General features: G+C 43.5%; 2 protein-coding genes across 4 annotated transcripts in view; one reads left to right on the top strand and one right to left on the bottom strand.

Annotated features, from left to right (window-relative positions):
- Positions 1–483: 483 nt before the first annotated feature.
- CASP6 (caspase 6) lies at positions 484–17,433 on the top strand. Of its 3 annotated transcripts, none has more exons than XM_060012879.1 (8): positions 498–566; positions 903–1,067; positions 6,614–6,653; positions 8,485–8,631; positions 9,070–9,146; positions 12,408–12,583; positions 15,732–15,891; positions 16,519–17,433. In XM_060012879.1, the coding sequence occupies exons 3-8, from the start codon at positions 6,625–6,627 to the stop codon at positions 16,755–16,757; spliced, it is 828 nt and encodes a 275-aa protein (XP_059868862.1). In that variant the 5' UTR covers positions 498–566; positions 903–1,067; positions 6,614–6,624; the 3' UTR covers positions 16,758–17,433. The 3 variants fall into 3 exon arrangements, with proteins under 3 accessions (XP_059868860.1, XP_059868862.1, XP_059868861.1); XM_060012878.1 differs by having other exon boundaries at positions 903–1,093; XM_060012877.1 differs by lacking the exon at positions 903–1,067 and having other exon boundaries at positions 484–566.
- A 2,883-nt stretch (positions 17,434–20,316) lies between these two features.
- The window catches only part of MCUB (mitochondrial calcium uniporter dominant negative subunit beta), a 91,263-nt gene continuing 90,781 nt past the window's right edge, over positions 20,317–20,798 (bottom strand). Inside the window, 2 exon segments of the mRNA XM_060012880.1 lie at positions 20,317–20,491; positions 20,493–20,530. Of these exon segments, the coding sequence (XP_059868863.1) occupies positions 20,458–20,491; positions 20,493–20,530 (72 nt within the window). The 3' untranslated portion in view covers positions 20,317–20,457.

The following is a 20,798-nucleotide window of genomic DNA, read 5'->3' as shown; positions in this document are numbered from 1 at the left end:
ATACAAACAAAGAGCGTTTTAAAGTATTGTAAATTCTTACAAATCCTATCAATAACTCGTACTGGAGAAAGGACTACTAGGGAAGCAGGAACACAACCGCCTGCACCTTTGAGGGAGTGAGGAGGAGCAAACGCTTGGGGCGGGGCTTGAGCGTGGTGCTTGCCGCGGGTCATCTGCAGTTGGCTGGAGCCTCCCACCCCAGGGCCGCCGCTCGTGCTCGGGACGGAATCTGACGTCTCCCTAACAGCAGGGTTCGGCTCTCCAAGGCGCCAGGCGGAGGAGACCGGGTCCCCTGCCGTGCCCGGGCGCTCTTGCCTCGGCGAACTCCGCGTGACGGAAAGGGGCCTTAACTCTGCGCGGGGCACTGCCACCACCGACCCCGTCCCACCCTCCGGCAGGCGGCGGGCAGGGAGCGAGGGCGCGGGGGTAGCGGAGGCGGGGGCGGGGTGGAGGAAGGGGCGGGGGCTGCAGCCCGGCTTCAGGAAGCGGAGGCCGCCCGGGCGTCGGTGCTGCGCGCTCTGCCGCGATGAGTTCGGTGTCGGGGCTCCGCGGGGCTCGCGGTGCAGGTAGGCGGCGGGTACCGGGGGGGTGCGGGGGCGGGGACGCGGGCTCCTCCGGTTTTGCTCGGCGGCCAGAAGAAGCTGAGGGTCTTGGAGGGAAGCGCTCAGGTCCGGTGGGCGCAGCTTAGTTTCTGGGCTCAGAAAAACAACTCGGGAACCTAGCCGCCTCCTCCTTGCGGTCCCTGGTGGCGGCGCCGAGCGCTGGGGCGTGCCCTGGCCGCTTTTGTCCTCCGGGCGCTGATCTCTCTCTAGCCGTCGGGGCTATTTAAACTTTAACTGCGCTTGGTCATAAGAAAGTTAACTTTTGGAGGTTGGATCTTGTTTTGTTTTCTCACTTCTCAGTTAAAAGAAGTGGTTGCCTGCAGTAACAATGGAGCGTGACCGGCCCGAGGCAGTGCCCGGGCAGAGAGGCCCCCGGGCTTGCCCGCTCTGAACCTGGAGACGAAATCCAGGCGTCGGCGGCTGCACAGCCGCCATGGCTCTCCTGCCTCCAGGAAACCTGCAGTTGTTCGTGAATTTAAGTTAAAGCCACAGTAACTATTCTCTACAAAATGATCTTCTGCAAAACGCATGCTTTAGAACGTTCTTCCCTGTCACTTATTATTTTACTGATAAGGTTTAGAAATTCTGGCCATAGTAAAAAAAAAAAAAAAAGTTGGGGGTGGTTTGAAGCGCTGGCAGTCAGTCGATGCAGAGCGCCTTTATTTCAGAGCTTTTTATTCTTCGCCGCACAAAACAGGCCTTTTGCCCCAGAGGCAAGTTGTAAAAGTCACCATGGTTGTTCGGGAGGAAGTGGTATTACCCTGATGGACAGTGCGAGGTCCAGTGGCCGTTTCCCTTTTGGAACCAGTGGTGAGGGGTGGGAAGCTGGGGCAGGGGTCCAGGATGCTTGAGGGACCGCTAGTCACCGCATGTCGCCCACCACTCCTTCCTTTTCCTACTTGCTCCCTTTTCAATCCCCACCCTACCCCTTTTCCAGTGTGTTCCAGGCCTGACATGAGTCACTCAAAGTAGGATTAATAAACCAATTGTTGATAGGGAATATGGGTAGATTTTCATAGATACTGCAGTGAATGAAGATGACAACAGTAGATGCTGAAGAAGTTGGGAGAAATGAACAAACACTTAGTTTAGAAAGGTTTTTGGTCTCTTTCTGGTGGGAGCGGTTTTAACATGGTGACAGGGAGTGTAGGGACTTTGGAATCTACAGTCAGAACGGTGTCTTCAGTACCAACTCCAGGGCACTGACCTTGGACAAATCTCTTGCACTTTCTCTGTCTCACAGGGCCTGTGGAGCAGAGTGAGATAAAGTTATCTAAAGTGCCACGCCATCAACAAATGGTAGCTGGGGGCATTGACAGGTTAAGGTGTGGAGGAAAAAGGAATGATTGATTGGTTTTGTAAAAATTAAACTTGTTTAAGGAGCAATGAGGTCGTGGTTGCATTATGGTGGAGAGGAAAATTGCTTAAATCAGAGGCAAGGAGAGGGGAGAAGAGGTCAAGAGTCAGGTTTAGTGGCGGAACCTTTTTTTTTTTTTTTTTGGGAACCATTTTTGATGAAAAGATTGCCGATGAACAGGAATTTGTAAATGTTATATAGGGTATCTCCCTCATTAAGATTTATTTTCTCCATGTCAACAGAGCCAGTTTGTTTGTACTCATGCAGTACGATGATACTTGTTAAAGCACACCCTTCCTGAAAGCTGGTCTGCTGGGTACATGCAGTTTAAAGTGACTGCGACAGAGTCGCATTGTATGTTCTCTGGAAGCAGGGTAAAATTGATCAACTCCAGGAAAAGTGTTGGAACCTCAGTTCTAATGTCTGTCTTCATAGCTTTCTGTTCTGATTCAACAAACTGCTAGAACAGAGTGGCAGCTGGACTTGGTCAGTAATTGGTATTGCAGGATACAGGGTGCCTGTTTATAGCAGAGTGAAGGTTAGAGCCTGTGAGGATCAGAACTGAAGTTTTCACAGCCCAGTGTCTTTCTACAACTATCATGTTAACAGTGACAACAAAAAAAAAAAACTTTAAAAAATGCCTCACTGAGATTGTCCTATCTGTTTACTTTGAAATTGAATGTCATTTTAAACAAATTAATCTTGAGCTACTTAAAACTGGCCATCTTTCCTAAGTCTGTAAGCTGAGGGCAGTATTTGAGATGACCCAAATGCACAGCATAAATTACATCCAGCCCAGGAGAATTGGGAAGCTCCTTCCTCAGACTGTGAAAAAGGAACTTTAAAGACCCAGTCGGGTGTACCTCTCCAGTGCTTTCACCCTCAAGGTCTTGAGTTAGTTTGGTGACCGGCCAGTTGGCACAGCTTCCGCCAGGGACACTTCAAGCTGCCTTAGGCTCACTAGCCAACAAGGTGCAAAAGCTGGGAGAGGTGAACTGCCGGGTCTGCTACTGCTCTGGGCATCACAGAAGAGACTCAGGTGCTCTCCAGCCTGTGCATGTTCTTGGCGGGTGAAGGAGGTGATTGGCTTTCAGATAGGGATTTCATGTGTTTAGTTTGAGTGGTTCTATTTCTTTATTGTATAAGTGGTTTAATGATAAGCACGTGAGGTTATTAAAAGGCTCCTGGAACAAAAGCTTTTGAAAATGGAAGGAGAGAAAACCCTGCACTGCTCTGGTAGGGCAGTGTGGGGAGCAGGAAGGTACCCCGGTAGACAGGGTGTGGAGCTCTTCGGGGGAGAGCAATTGTGGGGCAGGAGGAATCCCAGTTAGAACAGTGTGTGAGTAGGATGTAGCCCAGGAAGAGCAGGGTGTAGAAGTATCCCCAATGGAGCACTGTCAGAAGTGGGAGGTGTCCCAGGGGGAGCAGTGTGTGGACTAGAAAGTATGATGTATCAGTGCGTTGTAGGAAATCTTCTGGGTGGAGGAGTTTATGCGCTCAAAGAGCAGTGTGTTCAGAAGGGCAGCATCCCTGAGTAGCGGGGAGTCTTAGTAGGAAGCATGCCATAGAGCCGTGTGGAGTGGGAAGTATCCCAGGAGAACAGCGTGTGGAGTAGGAAGCATTCTGGGTATGGCTGTTTGTGGAGTGGGAAGCGTAGGATGTACATTCAGTGGAGCCGTGCGTGGGGCAGGAAGTGTCCTAGGTGAGCACTGAGTGCAGGAGGGAAGTGTCCCTGGGCACAGCGCTGTTGAGGAGGGGGTATCCCGGTAAAGAGGTCTCTCTATTAAGGAACTCTGCTCCGGTGGAGCCCCGTCCTAGTAAGCAGTATGTCACAGAGAGCAGTGTGTGGAGTAGGAAAGGTAGGATGTATCCTCGGGCGAGCACTGAGTGGAGCCAGAAGTATCGCCGGTGGAAAGTGTGCGGAGAAGGAAGTATCCTCCGTAGAGCAGTGTGTGGAGTGGGGAGAATTCTGGGTAGAGTGATCTGTAGAGTAAGAAGAGTAGGACGTGTCCCGGGGAGAGCGGTGTGTGGGTGCTTCCAGGTAACCTTGGTAGATCAGTGTGTGAAGTAGGAAGTCTCCAGGATAGAGCATGGTGTGGAATAGGTTGTGTCCTAGGTAGGGCAGTACGTGGAGTCGAAGTATCCGTAGCAGAGCAGTGTGTGGACCACGAAGCATCCCGGTTTATCACTGTGTGCAGTCGGAAGTATTCCGAGTAGAGCAATTTCTGTCTCCCGGGTAGAACAGTGTGTGGCACCGGAAGTAACCCTGGTAGAACGGGGTGTGTAGGAGGAGGTATCCTGGGCATAACTGTGGACTCGGAAGTATCCTCCAGAGAGCCGTATGCTCACTGGGTCAGCATCCCAAGTAGAGGGGTGTCTCATTAGGGAGCATCAGCTGTACAGCAGTGTGTGGGGTAGGACGTGTCCCCAGTAGAGCAGTGTGTGGAGAAGGAAGTGCCCTGGTAGTGGAGTAGGGCTGGAGGTTTCATGGTAGACTGGTGTGTGGTACAGGAAGTATTCTGGGTAGAGGAGTTTGTGGATCCCTGGAGAGCACTGTGCGTGGTAGGAAGTATCCCCAGTGTTGAGTGTGCAGAGCAGCAAGTGTTCTAGTAGAGAAGTGTGTGGAGTAAGTACTGTCCCTGGGAGGACAGCGTGTACAGCAGGAAGTATCCCCAGCATCAGTGTGTGGAGGAGGAAGTGTTCTGGTGGAACAGTGTATGAGCTACCATGTAACCTCAGTAGAGCAGTGGGTGGAGTCGGTGGGATCCCTTTTAGAATACTGTGTGGAGTAGGAAATCCCCCAGTAGAGCAGCTGTACAGTAGGGAAGTCCCCCTGGATAGAGGAGTGCTTGGTAGGAAGTATTCCTAGTAAAGCAGGGTGTGGAATATGAAGTATCCACCTTAGAGCAAGATGTGGGGTCGCACAGAAACTTTGGGAGCGTGGGGAGGATGCACTAGAGGCTGCTTTTGACTCATCTTTGGTGTGAGTAAAAATCACCTTGTTAAAAATGCAGATTGTCACCTTTCCCAGGATTCTGATTCTGTAAGTCGGGGTTAGGATCCAGGAATCTGCATTTTATCACCCAGGCCAGGAACTGATGCAAAAGGTTAAGAAAAACTGATTGGGGCCTATGGCACAGGGGAAGGGGAAGGCCGCTGTGGGGTCTTGGCTGGAATGCTGGGTGCATTACGTGAGGAACAGGCTGAGAGTGACTGGTAAAGGGCCCTGGAGTTGAATTCCCCATCTCACCTCATCCTCCCTCCCTGGGCGGATTTTTGTCAGTGAGGAGACGCGAGGTTAGAACAGTCAGGCGTCAGGGAGAAGACTCCAAGGAGAGAGGGGGACCCCACCCTCTTGACTAGGAGATGATGGGTAGGAGTCTACCCTGAGGGTCTGTTGCGCTTCCTTCAAAGACCTCAACTGAGAGGTGCATCTTGCTCTACTGTTGATATTGTATTACCTTCTCTCCCCTCCCCTCTTAAGCTCTTAAGTTTATCAGGTAAAAACAGATTTATGAGCGTATGGGCCCTTCTTGTAGAAGATGCTTAGACTGACTGTGCTGTCCAATACAGAAGCCACGGGCCACACGTTTAAATGAATTTAATTAACTGAGTTCGTCAGTTACACTAGCCACATTTCAAGTGCTCAAGACCACATGTGGCCAGTGGCTGCCCTATGGGACAGCTCTGGTGTAGGGAATTCTGTCATTGCAGAGAGCTGTGTTGCACAGCACTGTTCCCGGGAGTAGAGAGGGATTCAGTGAGAGGCTGTCTCGGGGGTGGGGAAGTCTGTTCGTGGGTCAGGAGCAGAGGGCAGGGTCGTAAGTGCACATGTGTCATTCAGGAGATCAAAGTCTGAGCCTTTGCCCTTTCCCTTCCTCCACCAAACGTCTACCTCTTCCAGGTGGCAGGGTAATCCAGTATTAACCACGCTCTGTTCCGTTCTCTTGCTTGACTTAATCCCTTCTCTGTTTCAGAGAATATTTGCAAAAACATTTTCTGCAATATCAAGCAATTTCATATTTCATTTGAGCTGCATAATCACAGAGCTACATTTGTTACTTTAGACATATTTTGCAACGAATGTGTTTGAGTAATATTTTCTCCATTAAAAAATTTTTTTAAAATTTTCTCCATTTCTAATCTGTTTTATTTTGCATGTAAGAGTTGGGGGTGAGAAAAAATTGAGCTGTTAATTTATAGTTATTTATTTTTTTAACATCTTTATTGGAGTATAGTTGCTTTACAATGGTGTGTTAGTTTCTGCTCTATAACAAAGTAAATCAGCTATACGTATACATATATCCCCATATCCCCTCCCTCTTGCATCTCCCTCCCTCCCACCCTCCCTATCCCACCCCTCTAGGTGGTCACAAAGCACCGAGCTGATCTCCCTGTGCTATGCAGCTGCTTCTCACTTGCTATCTGTTTTACATTTGGTAGTGTATATAAGTCCATGCCACTCTAATTTGTTTATTATTCATAGCACTTTCCCTTCCTTCTCCCTTACTCCTTCTCACGTACTTTGACCTTTAAACTAACCAAGACAGAAGGGGCTTAAGAGTATAGGAGTCAAGGCAGCTGGGAGTTCCTGATGTGTTTTATGACCGTAAGTCAAAAAGTATATTAACAAAACCCAACTTTTTTTTAATAGGTGAGCAAAACATGACAGAAACAGATGCCTTCCCTACGAGGTAAAAATGTGCTCTTTACCAGTAAAGGTCTTTTCCTTTGATCATGATCAGCCTACAGAAATCAAAGCAAGAAAGGGACCTGGGAGCTAGAAAGCAGAACTGAGAATGTCAGGTTTTAGCATTTGGAGGGTTGGTTTGTAGATGTGCAGGGTAGTATAGGTGTGCTGCCCCTGGCTGTGAAGGGACCTAGACTGAGGTTCAAAATACTGAACAATTGGGATGGCATGGGCCCTGGGGCTAGGCCTGGGCCAGGCCGTTGTCCTTGGTCGCTGACTCCTGGAGACCTGGGGGAAAGACACCCATGCAGAGGGATTGGGGTGGGCGTAGGGGTGCTCAGCATGGCTGCTGTTACCCGTTGGTACAGGAATACTGGGTGGGCCAAAAAGCTTGTTCGCTTTTTTCCGTTCGATGGCTCTAGTAGCACTTAGTTGTCTTTAACTTCATTCAAAACAATTTTGTTAGATTGTATTGTGACAGCCGTCATATCAGCATGCATTTGAAAAAAGACTTATCAAACTTGGTGAATTTTTGTGTAGCCATTTTAATATGGAAGATGGAAGGAAAAAAGCAACATTTCCAACATATTATGCTTTATTGTTTCAAGAAAGGTAAAAATGCAACCGAAACGCAAAAAAAGATTTGTGCAGCCTATGGAGAAGGTGCTGTGACTGATCGAACGTGTCAGAAGTGGTTTGCAAAGTTTCGTGCTGCAGATTGCTCGCTGGACGATGCTCCACGGTCAGGTAGACCAGTTGAAGTTGATAGCGATCAAATCGAGACATTAATTGAGCACAGTCAACGTTCTACCACTCGGGAGATAGCCGACATACTCAGAATACCCAAATCAAGCACTGAAAATCATCTGCACCAGCTTGGTTATGTCAGTCACTTTGATGTTTGGGTTCCACATAAGTCAAGTAAAAAAAACCTTCCTGACCGTATTTCCACATGCGATTCTTTACGTAATGAAAACGTTCCATTTTTAAAACAAATTGTGACGGGCGATGAAAAGTGGATACTGTGCAATAACGTGGAATGGAAGAGATCGTGGGGCAAGCGAAATGAACCACCATCAACCACACTAAAGGCTGGTCTTCATTCCAAAGAAGGTGATGTTGTGTCTGTGGTGGGATCGGGAGGGAGTTCTGTATTATGAGCTCCTTCCGGAAAACCAAACGATTCGTTTCAACAAGTACTGCCCCCAGTTAGACCAACTGAAAACAGCACTCGATGAAAGCGTCCAGAATTAGTCAACAGAAAATGCCTAATCTCCCATCAGGATAACGCAAGACTGCATGTTCCTCTGATGACCAGGCAAATACTGTTACAGCTTGGCTGGGAAGTTCTGATTCATCTGCCGTATTCACCAGACATCGCACCTTCAGATCTCCATTTATTTCAGTCTTTACAAAATTCTCTTAATGGAAAAAAATTTCAGTTCCCCGGTAGACTGTAAAAGGCACCTGGAACAGTTCTTTGCTCAAAAAGATAAAAAGTTTTGAGAAGATGGAATTGAAGTTGCCTGAAAAATGGCAGAAGGTAGTGCAACAAAACGGTAAATATGTTGTTCAATAAAGTTCTTGGTGAAGATGGAAAATGTGTCTGTCTTTTACTTAAATTCCGAAGGAACTTTTTGGTCCACCCAATATTTCAGGACTTTCCTTGCCAGTGTGGCTGGGAGGCTTCCCTGGGGCACACCAGTGGTCTGTCCGCCTAGCAGAGGAGGTGGATGCAGCAGACCTCTATCTACTCTATATGTTGACCTTGGGCTTGGAGGAGCTCGTTATTTAATATGACTTAAGTGATTGTTTTTAAAACTTTTCATTAACAGAGAAGTGTTTGATCCGGCAGAAACGTACAAAATGAACCACAAGAGGAGAGGAATTGCTTTAATCTTCAATCATGAGAGGTTCTTCTGGCACTTAACCCTACCAGACAGGCAGGGCACCAGCGCCGACAGAGACAATCTTAAGCGCAGGTAGTATGGTTTGATCTATATGTCGAGATGGTGAGATATTTAAGTGATAACTACTTATCAAAACTTGTCCACACTGATGAAATAACAGAGCAAGAGTATTTGAGGATGAACCTCATTTGGGCACAGCCTCCCTTAAGAACTTGCCTGAATTTCCCCCCAATCCTGTTCTATTAAATGTTAACACTCTTTGCATTGTTGTAAGTCTGTCTGCATAGTAGATGGCAGCATTGTAACTTAAACCAGTTATCATGAACAAATCCCTTCCTACCGAGGGTTATCAAGGACAATGATCATTGTCATATTTGATTTTTCTTTCTCTCTAAAGAAAAGTCAATTTATATGTCATAAAAATGTGTATAGATTCCTTAAATAATTAGGGGTGTGTGACAGCTCTGAATAGCTCATAAGCTAACATCCAATTTAATTTATCATCTCCAGGTTTTCAGATCTAGGATTTGAAGTGAAATGCTTTGATGATCTTAAAGCAGAAGAACTACTGCTCAGAATTCACGAGGGTAGGTATCAATAGTTTTCTTATTCATATTCCTCTGATGGGATTGAGTAGTTTTCAATTATCCTATGTGTAAAGACAGGTCCAAATAATTAACCGTACTGTGAAAAAGCCTTGTCAATTAATTTAGCATGGGTTATAGGTTCTGGTTGTGCCTCTCTGATTGTGCTACCTACCAGATTTAGAGACCTTTGCAAAGTATTGTGCCTCCAAAGATACAGTCTATTACTCTAGAAATGAATAAAATGATCTTTTCATTTGGCAATTAAAAGCCAAAAATGCAAATACTACAGATGCTGGGTAGTCATTTTTTAATTGACTCCTTCCATACCCAAGTTTTTTACTGGTTTCATAATACTGTTGATTTATATACATTATCTCTTTTTTTTTAACATCTTTATTGGAGTATAATTGCTTTACAATGGTTAGTTTCTGCTTTACAACAAAATGAATCAGTTATATATATACATATGTTCCCATATCTCTTCCCTCTTGCGTCTCCCTCCCTCCTGCCCACCCTCCCTATCCCACCCCTCTAGGGGGTCACAAAGCACCGAGCTGATCTCCCTGTGCTATGCAGCTGCTTCCCACTAGCTATCAACCTTACGTTTGGTAGTGTATATATGTCCATGCCTCTCTCTCGCTTTGTCACAGCTTACCCTTCCCCCTCCCCATATCCTCAAGTCCATTCTCTAGTAGGTCTGTGTCTTTATTCCTGTCTTACCCCTAGGTTCTTCATGACATTTTTTTTTTCCCTTAAATTCCATATATATGTGTTAGCATACGGTATTTGTCTCTTTCTGACTTACTTCACTCTGTATGACAAGACTCTAGGTCTATCCACCTCATTACAAATAGCTCAATTTCATTTCTTTTTATGGCTGAGTAATATTCCATTGTATATATGTGCCACATCTTCTTTATCCATTCATCTGATGATGGACACTTAGGTTGTTTCCATCTCTGGGCTATTGTAAATAGAGCTGCAATGAACATTTTGGTACATGACTCTTTTTGAATTATGGTTTTCTCAGGGTATATGCCCAGTAGTGGGATTGCTGGGTCATATGGTAGTTCTATTTGTAGTTTTTAAAGGAACCTCCATACTGTTCTCCACAGTGGCTGTATCAATTTACATTCCCACCAACAGTGTAGGAGGGTTCCCTTTTCTCCACACCCTCTCCAGCATTTACTGTTTGTAGATTTTTTAATGATGGCCATTCTGACCAGTGTGAGGTGGTACCTCATTGTAGTTTTGACTTGCATTTCTCTAATGATTAATGATGTTGAGCATTCTTTCATGTGTTTGTTGGCAGTCTGTATATCTTCTTTGGAGAAATGTCTATTTAGGTCTTCTGCCCATTTTTGGATTGGGTTGTTTGTTTTTTTGATATTGAACTGCACGAGCTGCTTGTAAATTTTGGAGATTAATCCTTTGTCAGTTGCTTCATTTGCAAATATTTTCTCCCATTCTGAGGGTTGTCTTTTGGTATTGTTTATGGTTTCCTTTGCTGTGCAAAAGCTTTCAAGTTTCATTAGGTCCCATTTGTTTGTTTTTATTTCCATTACTCTAGGAGGTGGGTCAAAAAGGATCCTGCTGTGATTTATGTCATAGAGTGTTCTGCCCATGTTTTCCTCTAAGAGTTTGATAGTTTCTGGCCTTACATTTAGGTCTTTCATCCATTTTGAGCCTATTTTTGTGTATGGTGTTAGGGAGTGATCTAATCTCATACTTTTACATGTACCTGTCCAGTTTTCCCAGCACCACTTATTGAAGAGGCTGTCCTTTCTCCACTGTACATTCCTGCTACATTATCTCTTAATTTCTACATCACTATGCAGTAGTAGGTAAATTCACAACTTACGTTTGTAATAATCACTACATGTCATGGATTTTTAAGTAATTTGTCAAAGGACTATTATAACATTTACATAATTAAACTTTCTTCCGAGCTCTTTTTTTTTAAATTGAGGTATAAGTGACATATAACATTAGTTTCAGGTATACAGCATAGTGATTTGGTATTTGCATACACTGGGAAACGGTCACCACAGGAAGTGTGGTGACCGTCTGTCACCGTACGTACTTACAAAGACTGTCCTTTCTTGTGATGAGGACTTCTGAAGCTCTCCTCTCTCGGCAGCTTTCCAGTATGCGATACCGTATTGTTAACTACAGTCACCATGCTGTCCGTTACGTCCCTGGGACTTATGTATTTGTGGAACTGGAAGTTAGTACCTCTGCCCCCTCCCCCATTTGGCCACACCCACCCCACCCCTGCCTCTGCCCCAGCAGCCACCAGTCTTTTCTCTGCATCTTTGAGGTTGGGCCTGCTTGCTGGCTGGCGTTTTGGATTCCACATATAGCAAGACCATGTCTTTCTCTGCCTTCCCTCACTTAGCATAATGCTCTCAGGATTCAGTCATGTTGTTGCAAATGGCGAGATTTCTTTTCTTAATGGCTGAATGGTAAGCCCCTGTATATACACACGTCTTTTTTATCCATTCATCCACTGTTGGACATTTAGGTTGCTTCCATATCTTGGCTATTGTAATAATTGCTGCAATGAATATGAGGGTTCATATATCTTTTCAAATGAGCATTTTTGTTGTCTTTGGATAAATACCCAGAAGTGGAAGTGCAGGATACAGTAGTTCTATTTTTAATTTTTTGAGGAAGAGTTCTTCTTTAACCTGTAAATAATTTCAACTGGCTGCTTACCAGGTTTTCTACTTTGCTTGCTCCTCAGCTTTGGAGGACATCACTCTCCTGTCTTAATACTCTTTCGGAAGCTCTGAGCGCCGCGGATATATAGTGAAGGTGCTGCACACCTTGGAGGTGCAGCGACACGTAGGGAGGTGTTATGTAGTAGTTTTGGGGTCTTTCCAGAAGGTCTCTGCTGATTCAAAGAAACTTATATTGCCAAAATGACTTGGATCTTTTAAGGGCGTTCCCCACAATAATCCCTTTAGGTTTTCCATGCCATTATTCTGTGTTTTAGGAGAGCTAACAAAATCTGTTCACCTCTATTACTTTGAACTGTAATAATTTGGATTTTTAAAAAATCAGATATAGTATGGTATAAATTATTGCTTGATTAAATTCTAAGTTGTTTCATTACAGACATTTTATATTATAACAAATTTTCCCCCTCCCTCAATTGTATGTATGTAACTTTATTCTAATATTAGTAAATTAAATTTTTAGATGTAGATAATAAGCACCTTATTTTCATTTCTGAGTAACTTTTGGGTGCCTTTTTAGCATCAACCGCTAGCCATGTAGACGCCGATTGCTTTTTGTGTGTTTTCCTGAGTCACGGTGAAGGCAACCACATCTATGCATATGATGCCAAGATTGAAATTCAGACACTGACTGGCTTGTTCAAAGGAGACAAGTGTCAGAGCCTGGTTGGAAAACCCAAGATATTTATCATTCAGGTAAGACTGATTATGTTATAGTCTTAATTATCAAGGCCATGGTTCTGTACATGTGACTAGAAAGAACTAAAGCTGATTTCGGAAGTAACTTTCTCCAGTAAATTGGAAAGGCCCTTTTTGAATCCTAGCCAGAGTCGCAGTTTGAGCTGTTAGTAATTCTTTCTTAACATAAAGATTCTCAGTATCTTTATTACTTGGATTGACATTGGAAATGACTCAAAATAACGAATGTGCTGCTCCCTGGCCCAGCCCAGTGTCAAGGCAGAGCCGCTGGACGAGCACCTGCTGGTGGGCAAGTGCAGTGCAGGGCCACCTGTTAAGACCAGGGTTGGTTTGGGGGCTGGAGAGCGTGCTAGCTGGTGGGAAGAATGTGGGCATAAAGACTTCTAGTCCTAGCTTGCTTCGTCCTTTCACATCTTCGTCCTTTCACATTTTCCCTTAGGCCAAGATGCGGTTACCCACTGCCAAACTGGTATTAGGGATAAAAATATTTGGGGGCTTGAATAACATCATTTGGTACCTCAATAAGGATTCTGAACAAAAAAGGGAATTCCTCACGTTCCAGGGCTGCAATCCTCTATTTCCATGAACGGCATGGGGGACACAGCCACGTTTCACACCCTGCCGTACCTTGAGGAAGGGAGTAGGGGGGCTTAAAAAAAAAAAAAGTCAAGGATGACTCCCTGGTTTCATGTTTGGACAGCTGCACTGGGGTGTCTGTGAGACATGTCATTGGAGATACAGGTCTAGAACTTGAGACAGGCAGCCCGGCTTAGAGAAGTAAGTTTGGGAGTAATGAGGGGATGGGTGGGTGGTACTGGAAGGCATGGGAGTAGATGAGTTTCCCCATGTCAAGTATAGCCTGCAAAACGAGTGTAGAGGGAATTCCATGGCAGTCCAGAGGTTAGGACTTAGTGCTCTCACTGCCAGGGCCCCGAGTTCAATCCCTGGTCGGGGAACTAAGATCCTGCAAGTTGCGGAGCAACTAAGCCTGTGTACCACAACTACTGAGCCTGCGCTCTAGAGCCCGCGAGCCACAACTACTGAGCCCACGCACCACAGCTACTGAAGCTCGCGCGCATAGAGCCTGTGCTCCGTGGCAAGAGAAGCCACCGCAATGAGAAGCCTGCACACGGCAACAAAGAGTAGCCCCTGCTCGGCAAAACTAGAGAGAAAAGCCCGCCTGCGCACAGCAACGAAGACCCGTCGCAGCCAAAATATAAATAAATATTAAAAAAAAAAAGAAATGACAAGTGAGACTGCTCATGAAAAAGGGAGTGGCCAGCACTGTCAGACAGGAGAATTGGAAATAACTCATGGGCCACAAAGGAGGAAAATGTTTTGCCAAGTTATTTCATTTCTCTATGCCTCAGGTTCTTCATCTGTGACACAGGGATAAAATAGCACTGGCTCATGGGGTGGCTGAGAGGATAAAATGATCTGGCCTAACATGAAAAACACTTCGAACAGTGCCTGGCACACGGCAGGCCCCCGGTAAAGTCTGGCTCTTATTCTTGCTGCAGTTGATTTGGCAAGTGATGGCACTGAGTTCCATGTGTTCTACATTCCATTTAGGAAGACAGTTGAAAATAAGGTCTGAAAATAAGCCTGGTAATACTATATAAGATCAAAATCTTCCTGTAAAAAATAGGATATTAGGGATCTTCTATTTATATAACTCTGAAATCCATCCGAACTGTTTCTTTTAAAGCTTCTAATTCTTCAACCATTTCAGAACTGATGAATGCATTTATAATACTACAGCAGAATCTTGTTAAGAGCACTGTATTAAGTTTACCGGGGCTCCTAGAACAAAGTACAGGCATACCTCACTTTATTGCACTTTGAAGATAGTGTTTTTTTTTTTAAACAAATTGAAGGTTTGTGGCAACCCTGTGTTGATGCCATTTTTCCAACTGCATTTGCTCACTTCACTTCTGTGTCATATTTTGGTAATTTTCATATTTCAAGCTTTTTCATTATATTTGTTATGACTGTGATTTTGACATTACTATTGCAAAAGGATTATGACTAGCTGAAGACTCAGGTGATGGTTAGCATTTTTTAGCAATAAAGTATTTTTAATTAAGGTCTGTACTTTTAGACATAATGCTATTGCACACTTAATAGACTACAGTATAGTGTAAACATAACTTTTATATGCACTGGGAAACCAAAAATCCATGTGACTCACTTTATTGCAATACTCAACTGTGTTGCTGCAGTCTGGAACCGAATCTGCAATATCTCTGAGGTCTGCCTGTACACAAACTGGGTAGCTTAGACAAGAGAAATGTATTTTCTTACGGTTCTGGAGGTTAGAAGTCTGAGATCAAGGTGTCAGCAGGGTTGATTTCTTCTGAGGCCTCTCTCCTTGCCTGGGAGGTGGCTTCTGTTCACATGGTCTTTCCTCTGTGCATGTCTGTGTCCTGGTCTCTTTTTATAAGGATGCCAGTCATAGTGGGTTAGGGCCCACCAATAGGACCTGATTTTACCTTAACTATCTCTTTAAAGGCCACATCAGCAAATACAGTCACATTTGAAATACTGGGGGTTATATATTTAAGTCCTTAGTGTATAAATCGGGGAGGGACAAAATGCAGCCCATAATAGTTATTTGAGTAGAAATTAATGTTAGCCCTTGTGTGAGTCAGAATTAGTAAGAATTTGAGCCCTCACTTTAAAGTAGGAGCAAAAGGCAGGAGGCACATTAATAGATGTCCTCCCAGGTCATGTGGTGTCATTTTGACCCTTAACAATTTATGGCGGCCTCTTGGCAAGGAAAACCCAATCTGGGAATACATTACCTGATTATATAGAAACACTTAGGCACATACTATAGCTTTTAAAAGAAAGGGTGACTCTTGGTGCCATGGTGTGGGTAATCCCTAAGAAACTGTAAAACACAGATGCTCTCCCTTTTACAGTGTACCATTCAATCAGCATTAACTATAGGAAAACGTAAGTAGGAAAAACACCTGTCAGCTTTGGCCTGCTCTAAAGCTGAATGCATTGTTTCTGAAGCTCCTGTAAAGTGGCTTCTGTTGATGTTGCAGTGGAGGCGAACTGAAGCACACATTCACTGTGAACGTGAAGCACTGGGAAGAACAGGTAGGTAAAGGAAGGGATTTTCCTGCTTGTCTCGTAGGCATGTCGGGGAAACCAGCACGACGTGCCAGTCATCCCTTTGGACGCAGTGGATCATCAGACCAGCAAGCTGGATGTCAACCTAACCCAGGTGGATGCAGCCTCAGTTTACGCACTTCCTGCTGGAGCAGACTTCCTCATGTGTTACTCTGTGGCAGAAGGTGTGTGGGTGTTTGATACAAATGTATAACTGGCTTTCTTGGCTAAGTTCCTGTAAGTTTCACCTGGGCTTGACTTGGCTGAGGTCCTTCTAATGGGGCATGTGATTTGGTCGTGAAGCTCAGAGGCTTAATGGACTTCTTTGTGCCATGTGATCAGAGTGATATCTAAAAGGATAAAATACCTTACAGAAAAATCCTTCCTGAGAACTATGTTAAAGAAAGCTACAAGGCTAATTATATTGAATATGAGCAGCAGAATATGTCAGTTACTGATGGTGACACTGCTTCTGTGGTAACGCTCACGGAAAACGTTGAAAACTATTCTGATGACAGTTGTTCTCTGCTCTTAATCGCTTGTCTCAGAAATCATTGCCTGGTTACTACTATCTTGGGAATTTTTAGGAAATGGAGAAAATTACATAGCATTAACCCTATTTTTATAGAACTGTATGGAATTAATCGTTTTTCCCACATGAGAATAGTCAACAGAGAAAACTTTTAAAACTGTATCACGGCACATCTTAGTCTTCTCCAAGGAGTTTTAAGAACTCAGACTTTCTAAAGGTGTTTTTCTGTCACAGTAAGTGACCAGAAAACTTCAGTGGCTCTCCTGTCTATCTTTTTTAGGTTATTATTCTCATCGGGAAACTGTGAATGGCTCATGGTACATTCAAGATTTGTGCGAGATGCTGGGAAAATTCGGGTCCTCCTTAGAGTTCACAGAACTCCTCACGCTGGTGAACAGGAAAGTTTCTCAGCGCCGAGTGGGCATCTGCAGAGACCCAAGTGCAATTGGAAAGAAGCAGGTGCCCTGCTTTGCCTCAATGCTAACTAAAAAGCTGCATTTCTTTCCAAAATCTAAATGATTGATAGGTGCTATTTTGTTTTATGTATCTGTATTTTTATATAAAGAAGTATCACTCGGTAATGGTACAGCAATTTTAAATGTCTTAAGCTCTAATGAGAGAACTTTACAAAAAAACAGCTCACATTGGACATGGTGAAGGGGTTTGATATGTGTAGAAATGAAATCCTCAGGGAATTCCTATAAATAAAAATCCACAAGCATTTGTAATACTTGACTTTTGTAGTAAATTGCAAGGTTAGTCAAAATACCTGACTGATTTAACTTGTATTCTGTGACTTTTTATAAAACTTTATAATGTTTTTAAAAGTTTTTGAACCTAATAATTTGTTGTTTTCCTTTAATATCTGAAATTCATCCTTTATTAAATTTTTCAAATTCACATTCTTACTCATTTGTGTAATTTATAGATGCTTGTTTTACTTGGTCATATAAATTAATCTACATATGAATTATCACTTTTTATATAAGACTTTAACTCTCACTTAAAAAAAAAAAGAGTCTTCAAGAACTATTACATGGCATTCTGAGGAAGAAATATAAAAACACAGTTAATTCTTAGTCAGTAGAGGCTACACACTTGCAAAGTTTGATTCTGTCAGTATCTTGCATGTTAGTTACTATACACTGTCCGGCAGTCCCACTCACAGACCATCATCATGTTCATGGAATAATAGATGTTACCTTTTTTTTCTTTTGGCTGTGCCACGTGGCATGCGGCATGCAGGATCTTAGTTCCCCGACCAGCGAATGAACCCGTGCCCCCTGCAGTGGAAGCTCGGAGTCTTAACCACTGGACCGCCAGGGAATTCCCAGATGTTACTTTTAAGATTCAGTTCTTACTAATATGATATGTAAATTTTGAGTAATATGTTTTGTTAATAACCTGCCGGAGGCTGAATATGATTAAAAGTTTGGGCTTTGATAACAAACTTGTGAGTTGCTAGTTCAGAAGCAGTAGTTTGCCTGTGCTGTTTCAGTTGTAGTTCAAAACACGTGCCAACTGTACGCTAAGGTCCGTGGGACATTTATACCTTTTTTTTTGTGGTCATGACAGGGACTTCACTGTCGGTTGAACATTGTACCTTTCCTTTAACCCCCGACCCACAGGTGCTGCCGGCTCTTCTTGCAAGAGCAAATGACTACAGAAGCTCTCCTCAGTTCATCCAACGAACACGGGCCTGGCCCTCTAGGCAAAGAATATACAGCTTTGGTTACCTAAGAGACATTAGCTCATGTTATTAAAAAGCTCAACAAACCCCCCTCACACACACACACATTTTTTTTTCCCTTGAATGTGACCAAAGGTTTATCTGAGTAAAATCCTCTTGTACAGATGACACTGGTACCTACCTATCTGGGCGTCAAAATGCCATCAAGTTTGAGCTGTGGAAGCCATAGGGACACAGCTGAATTTCGTTTATAACAATTGTCTCAGGATAAAACAATCCTTTTGTAATAAAACTAACGTGTAATTTGGATTCCTTTAGTTTTAGTTCCAATCTGTTTAACTTACAGCTTGGAACTTGAGTAGAAATTTCGTACTCTCTGTTAATAACTGATCTATAAAGGTTTAACATAAATGACATGTCTCATCTGAGAAACTACAGTTTAAATAGTAAAAAGGTCAGAGAGGCTTGCCTCTGATCACTGAGCTGTCATCCCCTGGGTACTCAGAAATCAGTTTCACGTGTCATAAAGTAAGTACAATGTGACCTACGTGTAGCTCCTTCTCTGAAGAATTAAACTTTATTTTACTTTGTCAAGTGGGAAGATCCAAGTCAAAGGGAGCTGTCTTTACTAAGAATTAATTCATTTTTCGCATGACAACTTTACTGAAGCCCTAAACACACAGCAGTGTTCTTTGAGAACTGTCTTTCACATTCTAGTTCAGGGGTCAGTAAAATTTTTCTGTAAAGAGCCAGAGAGTAACTATGCTGGGCTTTGCAGGCCTGCTGTCTCTGCTGCAGTCAACCCTGCTGCTATAGTGTGAGAACAGCCACAGTCAGTGCATCAGTGGGCAAAGCTGTGTTCCAATAAAACTTTATATACAAAAACAGGCTCTTGTCTACCCCTTTTCCCCAGGTTTTCCTTTAGACAGTTTGAGAATTCAGAAGCCATCCTTTCTACTTTCCTAGTCTCAGCTTTTCCCCAGCACTATACATGAAATTTCCACAGACCTTAAACCTGTCTCTCTTGGGTACCTCATAGGAGCCAGGTATTCTTGGGATGGATGCATCAGTGAATAAAGCAAACACCACTCCCTGTTCTTTCATTATATTGACAGTCTTGTCTTGCTGGGAATAGAGTTTCTCAAACGCAGAACATGTCCTAAGAATTTGTCATAATACTTAACCTGGTGAAATTCATTATAAAGACATTAGTGCATATTCTTAGCTTGTTAATAAAACACACTAATATACTGCTAATTCAGCATCTCCAGGTTTCAGAGATACTGATACAAACCAGCAGGTGATCACAGTGTGTTGCTCTACTTAAGGTGTAGGAAGTTTGAATCTGATTAGGTTGAAAGATATACCCTGAAAACACTGGTATTTTTTTAAGCAAATCTCTTAATATCAGGGTGTCATCATTACCCTTTCTGTCCCATAGTCAAACATGTAAAAGGTGACATCCTGGATGTTGGATTAAATACCATTAGTTGTACATTTATAAAGATTTATGATCTACTATGAGTAGATGCTTAAATCTTTTCTAGGGATTTCCCTGGTGGCACAGTGGTTGGGAGTCCGCCTGCCAATGCAGGGGACACGGGTTCGATCCCTGGTCCGGGGAAGATCCCACATGCCGCGGAGCAACTAAGCCCGTGCACCACAACTACTGAGCCTGCTGCGCTCTAGAGCCCGTGAGCCACAACTACTGAAGCCTGTGCACTTAGAGCCCATGCTCCGCAACAAGGGAAGCCACCACAATGAGAAGCCCGCGCACCGCAATGAAGAGTAGTCCCCGCTCACCCCAACTAGAGGAAACCCGCGCACAGCAATGAAGACCCAACGCAGCCAAAAATAAATAAATTAATTAATTAAAAAAAATCTTTTCTAGCTGTGTGCACTTGGGCAAATTAACCTCTCTGAACCTGTTTCCTTATTATTAAATTGGGATTAAAAACAGCTACCTCCTAGGATTATAGGATTACAAATAATATATATGTGAAGTGCCCAGAACAGTACGTGACAACAAATGATAAACAGTATCTAAGTAAATATTAGTTACGATGAAACATTTCAAATGACATTTTATAATAATTTTAAGTATATTTAATGATAAAAATCTTGCAACTACTGTGAATTTAAAAAGCAATTAATGACCAGATGATTCTAAATGAAGCCTACGAATCAAAGTGAAGCCAAGAACACTGACCGTTTCACCTCCGCACGGGAATGACACAGGACAGGCTGACAAAGCTTCTTAAATGCTGAACTGTAGTAGCAGCAGCTTTGATTCTGACGGACGCATCCAAGCTCCTTCCAGCAGTAAACCTCAACAAGCCGTGAGAATCCACAAACTGAAAATCTCAAATGAGAACATCAAAGAATACCTGTGTTTTGCAAGCATTTTTTTTTTATTAACAAGAGATTGAAACAGTCAAATTCAAATGAACTATGGGACAAAAGTTCCAGTTGCTAAGTTGCAAAATGAACACATAATGGAAAAATTCACTGACATTTAAAAATGTAAGGTTACTTCTTTTCATCGAATTCCTCTACTTGCATCGCAGATAGAGTGGCGCACCTGTCTCAGGGCTTCAGTAGCCTGTCCATGGGAAGAAGAAGAGGCACTGATCAGAGAAGATCAGGAACGTATCAGATTACTGTTCACAAGTAACGTCTCCTTAGGTCAATATATAGATCTAAACTATGAGTGGAAACTGCCTACAATATTTCAATTTATGTGGATCCTTTTGTAAAAGGTGAGTTTAGAGTTTCTCGTTCATCCTTATAGTTCTTGTAATGCTAGTTTCCCCCTTTACAGTGGTTTTTGCCGTTATAAAAAATCAAACAAAAAAAACCCACTACTCTGA

The sequence above is a fragment of the Delphinus delphis genome, chromosome 5, assembly GCF_949987515.2.
Source record: "Delphinus delphis chromosome 5, mDelDel1.2, whole genome shotgun sequence".
Classification (NCBI taxonomy): domain Eukaryota; kingdom Metazoa; phylum Chordata; class Mammalia; order Artiodactyla; family Delphinidae; genus Delphinus; species Delphinus delphis.
This window is presented reverse-complemented; position numbering and strand designations above follow the sequence as displayed.

Coding starts and splice junctions, on each gene's coding strand:
- CASP6 (XM_060012877.1), top strand. CDS start 527: ATGAGTTCGGTGTCGGGGCTCCGCGGGGCTCGCGGTGCAG. Junction 8,632..9,069: donor AGAGACAATCTTAAGCGCAG/GTAGTATGGTTT, acceptor TATCATCTCCAG/GTTTTCAGATCTAGGATTTG. Junction 15,892..16,518: donor GTGTTACTCTGTGGCAGAAG/GTGTGTGGGTGT, acceptor TATCTTTTTTAG/GTTATTATTCTCATCGGGAA.